Raw genomic sequence first — 13,298 nt, forward strand, 5'->3', positions numbered from 1 at the left:
ACAGAAATTAATGCTGTGGTATTAGATTAGAATCAGAAGTATCAGTGCAAACTCATGGTTTTTAATAAACAGATACATAAATGTATATTCATTAATACATATACATATATTTCCTAGCTCTATCTGCTGAAAAGGCCCAAGAGGCAATGACACCCCACTGGCAATTAGTATACTTAACTGAACAGATGTTGGTTTCTAAACATCATGTTCCAATTAAAAGAACCAGGGTTCCTTGAAGTGGTTGTTTCCAGGGCTGGGACAGGAAAAATAGATGGTCCTGTAGTATTTTGTGGTGCAAGAAAGTGTTCAAAAAAAAGATAGGAACTTGTTGAAAGAACTCAGGAGTTAACTCAAAGGAGTTCCTAATGGGCAAATGCAGAAGAATTTGAGCAACAAAACAATGGTAATAAGTAATGAATTTTAACCCATATAATAAAATACCCAGGTGTCCACAGATATAATCAAATAAGCTGGGAGACAGAGGTATGGAAACAAAACTTGTTATTATAAAAGAATTTCAAGAAATAAATGTGGAAGAAAAGGGCAAAACAGGAAATCACCTTTAGGCAAACACCACAGTGATAACTGTTACAGACAAGATCCACCAATAAATGCAAAACTTAGCATAAGTTGGAGAAAAGAATTTGCATGTCTCATGTATCGCTCCCAAGATATGAACTACAAAGGGAAACAGTCATTTTACAGTGGAGATACCTGGCAGATACCACCTTAACCAAGTGATTAAGACTGACACACCAAAATAAGAAACTCAAAATGACACACTAGAATGTACCTCTTGATACGATCCATTTTCTGTGGTATTTTTTTCAAAATTGCAAAACCTCAAGGCACCTGAGTACATCAAACAAATCCAAACTAAGGAACATCCTCAAAATATCCCACCAGTACTCTTCAAAAATATCAAAGTTATGAAACACAAACTGAGGAACTGTTAGAGACTGGAGGAAAGACTAAGGAGCAATAAGGAACAAATAAATACAAGATGGAGTCATAGACAAGATCTGGGGAACAGAAGAACACTAGTTCTTTTTCTAATGGAAAATTTGGTGGAAAAGTTGGTGAAATTCAAGTAAGACCTGTAGTTTAAATGCCATTGCACCAACATAAATTTCCTGATTTGGATAATTATATTATGGTTCTATGTTGTAATACGGAGGGAGGCTGAATGAAATGAGGGTATATGGGAACTCTTGGTACTATTTTGTGCAATTGTTCTGAAGGACTAAAGTTACTATATTTCAAAATAGAAAGTTTAAAAGAGAATCTCTTGGTCTGTTCTGTTTTATAACGGTTTAAAACAGAACAGGTAAGACTTTCATTGTGTCCCAAACTTTAATATAAAAAAGCTATAATTTAAAATTACAATTTAATACTTTGTTAGAAGACTGAAGCTATGAAATGGGGCAACACTCTTTCATGGTCTCCAGAGCAGAACATGCAAAAATGTGTTACCAAACACTTCATCTGCTGTCTTGTTCTATGAGGGAAAACCTATCTCAAAGATGTAACATAGGCTCAAAAACAAGTTTGTGAACATGAAAAATTATTTAATGACAGGCGTCTTGAAATTACAAATCTGTTAAGAATACCACAATAGTCCTAAAGTTTGTTTCTGGGGAAAAAAATCTAGCACAGAAAGGCTCATGTGAATAGCAATTCCTAACGAGAGCACCTTTGTGTGTGTAATTTCTGCGTTGGTTTTGGTGGGGGTTGGGGCATGAACTGAAAGAAACAGTTTTTAACTAGAAAATATATGCACAGTTGATCTAAATTGACTAAAGAAGAAATCTCCATTTTTAGGTGATCTTTCAAAATCAGTCCTTGGTTTGAATTATCCATTAACTAGTGGGGATTCAAGTTCGCCCCCTTGTCATTAAAATACATATTCATAAAACTTTAAAGTTGCACTGTTCTAGTTACAAATAGCTTCTACTTTTCTAGGACATAATTTCACTTTGTTTAAGAAGAATTCATTAAAGAAGCTATAAATAACCTTTAAATATTTAGCCATGAATAGAGGGTGGACTGGCATTGATGGCTTATTTTAGTACTAACACAGAATGCTTTTTGTTTTTTTATTATTATTTTTTTTTGAGACGGAGTCTCCCTCTGTTGCCCAGGCTGGAGTGCAGTGGTGGGATCTCAGCTCACTGCAAGCTCCGCCTCCCGAGCCCGCCACCTCGCCCGGCTAGTTTTTTGTATTTTTTTTTTTTTTTTTCAGTAGAGACGGGGTTTCACCGTGTTAGCCAGGATGGTCTCGATCTCCTGACCTCGTGATCCACCCGTCTCGGCCTCCCAAAGTGCTGGGATTACAGGCTTGAGCCACCGCGCCGGGCCCAGAATGCTTTTTAAAAGCTACATTTTAGCATGCATCAAGCTAATGATTAACTTGTAGTGTTATTTTCAATGTTAGAAAAAATTTATCTTTGAGGAATTGTGCTCAAAGTAAATGTGTTATTTCAGTTAGTAGGAAAGTAGCCTTAAAGAATGCAAATGTTGGGAAGATGAAATTGTAAGGAATATTTAAAATGTTTAAACATCTAGACCTTTCCTTGTCTCCCAAAACATAATCCCAGTGAAACTGCAAAAACTAATAAGGGAGAAGTGTCTGAGGAACTGAAAGAATTCCAGATCTGTTGTGTGATACATGTAGCATATATATGAATCAAGGACATATCTGTACTCAATTTTGAATCATAAAGTTCACAACATTTTTGAGACCAAGTTTCATAAAGTTTTTACTGGAAAAAAAAAGTTTTACAAAATATCTTTCCAAAGAAATTTTCCCATAGAGTACAATTAATTCATGTAGCTTTCTTCCTTAAAGATTACAGTATGACATTCAGAGGGGCGAGGTTTCTTGAATAGCCAACTAGCTGCAAAACCTACAAGAGAAGTAGATTTTTTTAAAGTGCCTTTAAAATGTGAAAGCAAGTAATATAATTGTTGAATCTATTTGAAATTTTAAAATTTTCTTTAAAATGGTCCATATGGTATGCACAATATCACAGCTGGCACAAAACTGCCTGTTATTTAGTTTGAAACACAAAAACAATGCATATGAACAGTATTCCTTGAAAAGTAATTCAAAATGCTGCCACTGCATCATAAAGGCAAACTTAGACAAGAGTGTTAACAGTATTCAGAAAATTAACAAAACAAGCCGAATATTAAAGTATTCAGACAGTTACTTTGATTTTTTCAAATACCAAGGGTAAAAGAACTTGTTGCCAAAGTAACTCAGGATACCTTATTTCAGACTACATCTAACCTATTTTGCTATAGATATTCTAAACGAATGAACAACTAGGTTTTAGGATGTAAATTCTCATTTCCTAGACAGGGCCTAGTTTTTCTGTTGCAATCTGGCAGCTTTAAACTTTGAAACCCTCTTTCCAGTTTCTTCTGATGCTTCCAACAGAACTTCCTTTCGTTCTGGAATAGTGGGTAGTGCAGGATGAGCAATGGCTGGGTGTGGTGTTAAGGAAGGCGACACAAATTCTTTTTCTATAACAGTTCCAGAAAAAGCCTAGAAAACAAAAGTCAGGTTATGGTAATAAAATGCAAGTAAGACACCCACAAAATCTTCCCATTCACTAATTTGACATTTCTTTTCATTAAAAGTAAATTCACAAGATTTGTGGCTAGACAACACCACTACATCAAAATACTAATTGTTTAGAGAAACCAACACCATTAAATTTTAATTTCACCACCAAACAGAATTTTTACAGTATACATGCAAGAAAACAAAATGTAAAATGTAAATTTTACATTTTTCTGGGAAAAAACAGAAATGGATAAATAAAAGGTCTTCAAACTTTCATACATTCCATTCATGTCCAGCCCATGCTGTGAAAAATAACGTATTAAAATAAAAATGCTATTAGGGTGTCAAACTCCGACTTTTGTACATCAGTTGATGAATGAGCTATCCTATGGTGGCCTTGCCGCCTGCTAGCCAATAGCTTAGTTTCACCAGTACTGACATTTCTAACTGAAATCTCTTTGGTGGTGTTTATGCAATTATTTAAATATTTTATTGCATTTTGCCTCAATTTTAAGAGATCAGTGGAAGTTGAAAAATAAAAGTGCTGACACTAGTAGGAATAAGCACAGGTTTCAAAATTTTAAGATAATTAACTCTGACAGAAATCAGAAGTTCCACAAAAAAAGAAAATGACTCAATTTCAACTGGATGTTTGCTGCATTTAATCTGGTCAACTGTATGTTCAACTGGAACAGAATTAAACAATGTGCATAAATTGCTGGAAATATCTGTACATGTTGTTTTATACAAAAATAGGTAAGACCCAAGGAGTTTTTTTTTTTTTTTTTTTTTTTTTGAGACAGAGTCTCCCTCTGTCACCCAGGCTGGAGTGCAGTGGTGCAATCTCGGCTCACTGAAAGTTCTGCCTCCTGGGTTCACGCCATTCTCCTGCCTCAGCCTCCCGAGTAGCTGGGACTACAGGCGCCCGCCACCACGCCTGGCTCATTTTTTTCTTTGTATTTTTTAGGAGAGATGGGGTTTCACTGTGTAAGCCAGGATGGTCTCAATCTCCTGATTTCATGATCCACCCACCTCAGCCTCCCACAGTGCTGCGCTGAGATTACAGACATCAGCCACCGCGCCTGGCCAATTTTTTTTTTTTTCCCAAAGATTTCTGATATTTAGAACCTCCATCCTTCCCTCTACAAACCAAAGTTTGACAGGTGAACTTTAAGGTACACTTTGCTTTCCTCTGTCTACCAACTGCTCAAAATTAGTTAAAACAACATTATCACCTGAATAATTTAAAAAGCCACCTTCTTCTACCTTGCCCCACCATTGAAACAAAAACAAAGAAAGCCACCTCTCTCCTACATTATTTTTGGAGTTTAGCTGGTAAAAGCAGCTTAAAGCTTACTTTCCTAAAAACTCCACTTTATCATGATGAACATGGAGCCTTCCTCTCCTTCTTCTATTTAAAATGCTTTTGAAAAAGAGATAATATTTTAGCATTTAAAAAGATACTGAAAAGGGTATCAAAGGGTATCTTCCAAAGTACTTACCATAATCATGAACTATTTCTCTGATGTTAAAAAATTTATAGCAACTACTATTAAACATTTCCATACAAAATGCAAAACTAGTAAGGGTGAAATAAAAAACAGGTTCCACACTCTAACTCTAGCTGTACCATGATACACTAAGTCCTTACAAAAAACTAATATTCAAATATTTATCAGCAAAAGTCTACATCCATTACCTGTTTTCTAACAGTATGGAAGACTATTAAATAAGGTAAGATACTTTCCAGGTCACCTAAGTTCATTATACTGAGAAGAGGGGAAGAAAACATTCTAGTCATATGTACTGTCCCTAAATGCTACCAATCTCCACCCCTAATTGCCATTTAATACACTGAGTATAATACCATTTAGTAAAAGCAATGGAATTTTTATATAAGATTATTTATATATGCATGCATCTTATTGTATATACAAATGTATACATTGATTTGATCCAGGCATGGGTTCCCCAATCTTCCTACTTTTTAAATTGAAAACTTCAAATACTCACCAAAACACAAGAACGAAGAAATTAATAGCCTTATATTTCACAGACATCCTTATTTGGGGATCTCCTAACCTCCCCTGCACCGCCACCAAAAACTGTAAGCAGCATGGTGGGTGAAAGTGTATTGAGTGTGCACTATTTTTTCTAAGGACATGGTCTACAGCTTTCATCAGATCATAAAACAATTCCATAATCCCCCAAGAGTTAAGTTTCACTGGAACACGGCAAAATATTAGACTTTAGATAATTATCTGCTATGCATGCATTATTTTTCTTTAACTTAGCCAAGGTATTTAAAAGAGAATAGTATAATCTGCTCCTTACACTATCAGAAAATGACCTACTGGTAATTTATTTAAAATAAACTGCTTGGCCGGGCGCGGTGGCTCAAGCCTGTAATCCCAGCACTTTGGGAGGCCGAGACGGGAGGATCACGAGGTCAGGAGATCGAGACCATCCTGGCTAACATGGTGAAACCCCGTCTCTACTAAAAAAAATACAAAAAACTAGCCGGGCGAGGTGGTGGGCGCCTGTAGTCCCAGCTACTCGGGAGGCTGAGGCAGGAGAATGGCGTAAACCCGGGAGGCGGAGCTTGCAGTGAGCTGAGATCCGGCCACTGCACTCCAGCCCGGGCAAGAGAGCGAGACTCTGTCTCAAAAAAAAAAAAAAACAACAAAAAAAATAAAATAAAATAAACTGCTAAATAATTTCCCAGCTATAAATGTAATACATAATGCCAAGAAGATATTTTAAATTTCCCATTTTGCTGAAATAGAACGTAAAGTTTATCAAAAAATAAACTATTTGAGTATCACAATATTTGTACTGTTTGCTTGTGACTATTAATTTTTTATTAATTAGTACCAAGAAAGTATGAAACCTAGAATTAATTAAATCTTATGACTTTTCAGATCAAATAGCTAAAACTGGCCAAAGATACTATATGAAATAAAGAATTAAAAGATACACACACACCTCAGGTGTTACTGATAAGGGCAAAAATTTCTTTTGATGATTTTCTTGTGGTTCCTCTTCCAAAATGCTCTCACTGGTGTCACTGCAAGTGGCTTCTTCGCAACTGATACTCCTCAAAACTCCCCGCCTATCGTCAAATTCAGCAGCACTGCTTTCACTAGTGTCGCTACACACACTATTCTCTCTACTTCGAGACTTCAGGATGGATTTGCGAGGGACATATTCTCCATTCACAACATCAACAAAGGCTCTGTGATATTCAAAACATATATACATTCACTGTATGTAACTCATAAAACTGAGAATAACCTTTGGAAAATTTCCTTAAATCTATTGTAGAAATTAATCTGAAAATTTTTATTAAAACCTTATATCTAAAATAGTCACAATCACAATTAATTTTAGAGCCTCAAATGACATTTTCATACTATTTTGAAAGATATGATTTATCTGGCCTAATAAAACACAGCATGTTATTTTTAAGCATGTCCTAGGTGGCAAGAGCATAGTTTGCCAAAACTCTACATAAAGTTTTAGACCCACGTATACATTTAGCAGTTTTCACTATTTAATAAGGGTCATAAAAACAGTACGTATTTTCAAGTGATAGTTTTCTCAACAAACAATTCCAAAAAAAAAAAAAACTGCAACAGTGTAACTTCTACTCTGAAAAGGTAAACTGCATGCCAAGCATATTATGGCTGTGGTAGAAACGTACGGACCCAGCCCACTGGAAACAAAAATGCATTTCTGAAGATACAAGATTTTCTGACTAGACCATTTGGAAATGTTTCAAAAGCACTGGTGAAGAGGAGAAAGTAAAAAAAAAAAAAAATTCCTCCATTCCCACTGCTCTGGACTGGGAAGCTACAGCCACTCAGCCTACCAGATTCTAAGCTAACTCCTCAGAACACTTCACATTTCAGTGAGGGTCTTCTGTGTTACAAACAACTTTCTCTGATAAAGGTTCAGTGGCAGAAAGAGAGACAAGGCTAGCAGACTGTCCTGCAGCTATGAGCGCCTCCCACCTGTAAATGTCAGCAGGTGTCCTGATGGTCGGCAGCTCCTGGGCAGAGTGGCCACTGCCAGTGCTGTTCTTTCGTTTACGTTTGGCTTCTTCTTTCTTTTCACTGAATTTTAAAGTAGTATTCTTTCCAGTATTTATTCGGACCTAAAATTTCAGAGCAAGAAATTAAGAACATTTTGACAAATTAAATAAAAGTGAAACCAAAACAAACTCTGTAACTAAACAAATAATAGTAAGAGAGGCAGCTGAAATTTTCTGATGCTGAAATGATGTGCATTATCAGGTGGAATTAAAAAAAGTCCTTACCTCACAGATCTATGACCTCTAAAGTAAATCTTTAATAACAAATCCTAGTCTTCAGTGTCTTTATTATTGTAGAGAAAGCAAAATACATTTGAACTAAATGCTAGATTTCTTATAAGCTTCATTTCACCTGATTCCTTTGATAAAAGTTTTTGGCTTGAATTACGTATTTCAAAAGAAAGTATAAACAACAACAAAAAATTCAGTAAGAATATAATCTTTAAGTCATAAAAGTACTATTAAATAGTGCCTATTTAGAATTTTTAAAACATCTCTAACTTTTAGAAATTGAAGGAGTAAAAAAATAAAAACCCACCCTGTTCAGGGTTCACATGGGGTTAACATGTTATTTTTCCTCCCCTAGTCAGCACTTAGACCATACTTTCCACAATAATGCCCACTATTCCCTGTAACATTCCTGCAAATAATATTTGTTCTTTATATCTAAATGAAAACAGGAAAAAAGTAAAAGCCTGGCAAAAGAATCACAAAGCGACCTTTTCTGGCTAATCATCTCAGTCAACTTTTCCCGAAGAAACAGGGGAAGACCCCTTCAGTCTGACATATTAGAATATAAAAACACATACAATTATTTCACTTCATATTGGAGCAGGAATAACTCACGAAGCTAAGAAATATCAAATATGTTTTAAACATATTTCATTAAATAATAATCACACACACTTAAGACTGATACCACAGACCCTTAACTCTGATACAGGCAATTGGGAATATTGTGTAGAAAGGGCACTCACTGAGGCGAAAGAGTTTCTGTTTTATTACCAACCAGATCTATGTCTACTAGGCCTTAAATTTCCCTGAGAAAGACGAATTAGACGAATTCCCAGTGCCTCCTTAAAGCAGTACATGGAGCAGAGAGAGGGCAAAGATGGACTTAAGGCAGCCAATCCTTCCTTCAATCAGAGCCAACCTGCTTTGATCTATTTTAAACACTGGGATTCTACAGTAAGTATGGAGGGAACAAAAGGCTTTTCATACTAGACAAAAGCTTTAAAACTCTGTATTAGAAAATCTCCATAGTCACCCCCAGCTTTAAAATGCCAAAATTCTAAAGTCATGATTATCCACAGATGTTTATATTTACTTTGTCAGAAAAGAAACTAATTTTTACTTTCTCCTACATTTTCCCTTTGTGCTTATGAAGTATTCATTTTATGTCCATAGAAAACAACCTGGCATAATTAAAAATTTAACTAATGCAGTCACTTTCAACATGCTAAGCACACCAAAATGTCCACAATATAATTAACTCCAGGATTCTTGAGAAAACTCTCTGAATGAAGGACAGGTGAAGTTACAGTAGTTGCCACTCAAATCTGATCCCCTTCCAGACCCCAAACAATGCATTGTTTCAGAGAACAATGGACCAATACCAGCTAACTAAATTTTTTTCCCCCTTTTTCTTCTTAAATTGGTCAGAACAAGAGGCAAAAGATGATTTTCCTGTCTGGCACTATCTACAATGTTATCAAACTGTTAATACTACTCTTTTAAAAAAATCATAATGCTTAATGTTCAAATTATATGCAAAATTAGTAAAGTTAAAAGTATACAAACCCTCTTAGGCTCAACAGTATGAGAAAAATATATTGTTGGTATAGAATTATCTCCAACCCCTAAAGCCTCATGGTCATTATCACCATCATCGTCGTCAATGTTGTCGTCATCCTCATCGTCATCGTCATCATCATCATCATCATCATCACTGTGGTAAGAACCAGAACCATTCACTGAATAGTTCAACTGACTATTCATTTGAACACTGAATGGTTCTGAATTTGCAACATCCTTATGACAACTGTCCAGAGTATGAGAGTCTGTTACTTGATGCATCGCATTCACATTTGTGTTATGGTCTTCCTTTTCCTCTTCAGAAGATGTCGTATCTTCTCCATTTGCAATCACAATATCAGGCTTACTAGTAAGAGAGAAGAAAATTAACAAGATCAAACAAACATACTAGAATTTTACATTATTTAAATTTCCAGTTAGTTTCCATGGGTAAATACTAAGATCTTGAATAAAGTATTTTTAAAACTAGAACTCTAAGTTCAAAAACAAAAAAATGTTTTGAAGTTAACAAAAAACATTAGTTCCTATGCTGCTTCTATATATTGCAGTTATTCAGACATAAGTAGAATATAGAAGATAATTTTTTTATCTTTGCAAGAAAGATACTGGCCATATGCAATATAAATATAGTACCAATAATAACAAAGTTGTAAGAAATTCAGAGAACATGTATCTCTATTTAAAGACCAGAAATTGAAACCACATAACTATAATACACACTTATTTTCTACTCCTATACTCAGATTTTACAATGAGTATGTATTACTGTAATTTTAAAAAATAAAGGATTTATACATATGCACATGAATATACTTATATTTATACACACGAGTGAACACTTACCATACTTGATTCTATAAAAGATTTGAGGACCTTACAAAAATAACAAAATCGACAATGCAACAGAACTGAAATAACATCATACAAAAATAGAGAATCATGACCAAGAAAAATCACAAGATTCAAAACTGGTTTTTAAAAATGAATAGTATCAGTTAATCAAAAAGACCTAAGAATTTATAGGTGAAATGGTAGGAAAAAGAAACTTGTATGCTTCCTGCCCTATTTTTCACAGAAACTAATTATTGCATATGGTACATCATTTAAGCAAAATAATATAGGAACTTCTCGAGCAGCAGACTTCATTTAGCATTTTAACAATTCTAAGTATGTGCTAATGTGTATTTCAAACAGCAATTTGGTAAAGTTTCTCATACTTATAGCTATCTGACCAGATTACAAATTACCTGCTCCAAAGTTTATAAAAGGAAAGCAAGAACAAACATTTTACTGTATCAAACTTAAATTCAAAGTGTATTTTTGTTTTTCACAACACATTCAAAGATAGAGCACTATCCTAGGTGTAGTATAAAAATACTTCATTTAAAATTGAACATTACATATATTAAATCCAAGATTATTAAAAGTCAACCATCTGGTATAATTATACAAAATAGGCTATAATAAAAAAAAAGAAGATGTTGATCTTAAGTATTAAAGTACATGCACATGCATGGGAATATGCACAAACACACAATCCTATAAGAAAATATTCCAAAGAATTAATGTTTATCTTGAGGTGAAAGGATTATTGATAATATATTATGCTTCCCTACATTTTCTTCAATGAACACATACTATTTTATTAATGAAGAAAGATTAGTGAGCAAATGTATATAGAAACAAATTATCTTGGAAAGATAATCTGTCATCAAGTACCTATCGAGTTCACCCAGCAATTCTTCTTGTCTCTCTAGTTCTTCAAGTCGAGCCCACAGTTCTTTATCAGCAAGCAAATCCTTGGATTTCACATCATTTGCAATATCTGCTTCAAAAATATCTGAAGTTTTTGGTTTGGAATGCGGTTTATGAGCAATTCGGTGTTTCGCTATTTAGAAAAAGGGAAAGACATGGCTGTTAATAGTCAACATGAAAGGCCGGGCGCGGTGGCTCAAGCCTGTGATCCCAGCACTTTGGGAGGCCGAGACAGGTGGATCACGAGGTCAGGAGATCGAGACCATCCTGGCTAACACGGTGAAACCCCGTCTCTACTAAAAAAAATACAAAAAACTAGCCGGGCCAGGTGGCGCGCGCCTATAGTCCCAGCTACTCGGGAGGCTGAGGCAGGAGAATGCCGTAAACCCGGGAGGCGGAGCTTGCAGTGAGCTGAGATCTGGCCACTGCACTCCAGCCTGGGCGACACAGCGAGACTGTCTCAAAAAAAAAAAATAGTCAACATGAAAAAGGCACAAACCCAGACTTAATGAGACTTTCTTTTGGGGCAAGGGAGATATTGAAACACAGTGGTCACAATTTTTAAGCCAAACAGGAGAACTCCAAGGATGACTGTCTCTTACAGCCTTGCCACTCAAAGTGTGGTCCATGGATCAGCAGCATTGGTGTCCCTGGGGAATACTTCAGAAGTGTAAGCTCTAAGGACACCCCAGACCCACCGAATCAGAAACTATATTTCAACAAGAGCCCCAGAGAATCTGCATGCACATTAAAGGTTGTGAAGCAGAGCTTCAAAAATGCATATGGAGAAATGGCCACAATGCACCCTGGTTATAAGGTGAAATGCAACACATAAATGATAAATTTCCATTTACCATCCTTACTCAAGGAAATCTAGTTACTACAGTAACATGCAAAAGCCTTGTCAAAGGATACTTTAAACTCCAGGGTGCTGCCAAGGAATGAATACCCTACAAGGAAACAATAGAGGCTCATCTCTGTAAAGTTCTATTATCATTTTACATATGAACATCTCTGCTTTTTAAACTGCTTCATTTTATTTGTAATCTTCATGTGAGGAAAGAAGATGGGTCAAATCTGAACTCAGAGTATCTGTTTTTCATTTTAAAAAATGGATTATTTTGTAATAAAGCAAATAAAGGCTTTATTTGCTTTATTAAAGCAAAGTAATGGGAGAGTAATGGGGAAAAGTCTAAGATATGTCCTGTTATGAGATATGGCATTACTAGATGACCTCGAGTCCATCATATACCCAAATTTGCTGCACTGTTGTATAAATCTGAAAATATCAAAATTACGTTTCATAGCCTTATTCTCTGTAACTATTATTGATAAGACAGTAGTTAACAACTTTATTTCAGACCTGTAGCACTCATAATTTGTCACTGGTCACCACAAACAAAAATCTTGTCTTTCTGTTCTTTAACTTTAACATGTATCTCCTTTATTTCACCTTCTAAAGCCACTTCCTGTTACTTGTGACATGGCTTCTTTCAACCACTAAGTTATCTTAAAGAGTTCATTACCAAAATGCGAGCAGTAAAAGTCAAAACAAATGCTCAGTACATTTGTTTAGGACACTGTACAGTCTTCTACAGTAGCAGATAATAAGTCATCCGTAATACTTACACAATTTCACTACTGTTAACACTTTACAACTGACGAAGGGGCCACTGGCTTTATAGAAGTAAACCCAAACACGTAAGCCATCCTTGGCAAAAGAAATCTACTGGGTGGAGATGGGAACAACCTGCACAGGGAAAGCCACTGCAGGAACCATAAGAGGAATGGCTGAAATACACTCACATTCATTCAATTCTTCCAAAGACAGCATAGAAAGCTGCAGTTTCAAAAGGAGAAAAACTAGCAAAAGGTATCTTAGGACTTCACCATGGTCAGAGATCAAATCAGGAGCAGATCCATGTCTAGAATACACATCTTCTGAGTTTTAGAGGTTTGGAGCACTGGAGAACTTTGGGAGAAAAAAGCCATGTAATCCCACCACTAAAACAGACCAGTCAGGAATCACATTCTTAACCAAAAGTTATTTATCCATTAATGTTT

General features: G+C 35.5%; 1 protein-coding gene across 3 annotated transcripts in view; it reads right to left on the reverse strand.

Moving 5' to 3' along the window:
- Positions 1–2,732: 2,732 nt before the first annotated feature.
- URI1 (URI1 prefoldin like chaperone) overlaps positions 2,733–13,298 on the reverse strand; it is a 73,403-nt gene continuing 62,837 nt past the window's right edge. For all 3 annotated transcript variants that reach the window (XM_023229048.1, XM_023229050.3, XM_023229049.1), the window contains 5 exons: positions 11,199–11,367; positions 9,465–9,825; positions 7,585–7,727; positions 6,557–6,806; positions 2,733–3,550 (listed from right to left, as the gene is read on the reverse strand). In XM_023229048.1, the coding sequence (XP_023084816.1) occupies positions 3,368–3,550; positions 6,557–6,806; positions 7,585–7,727; positions 9,465–9,825; positions 11,199–11,367 (1,106 nt within the window). In that variant the 3' untranslated portion in view covers positions 2,733–3,367. The remainder of the gene's footprint in view (positions 3,551–6,556; positions 6,807–7,584; positions 7,728–9,464; positions 9,826–11,198; positions 11,368–13,298) is intronic.

This window comes from Piliocolobus tephrosceles, chromosome 21, assembly GCF_002776525.5.
Source record: "Piliocolobus tephrosceles isolate RC106 chromosome 21, ASM277652v3, whole genome shotgun sequence".
Lineage (NCBI taxonomy): Eukaryota > Metazoa > Chordata > Mammalia > Primates > Cercopithecidae > Piliocolobus > Piliocolobus tephrosceles.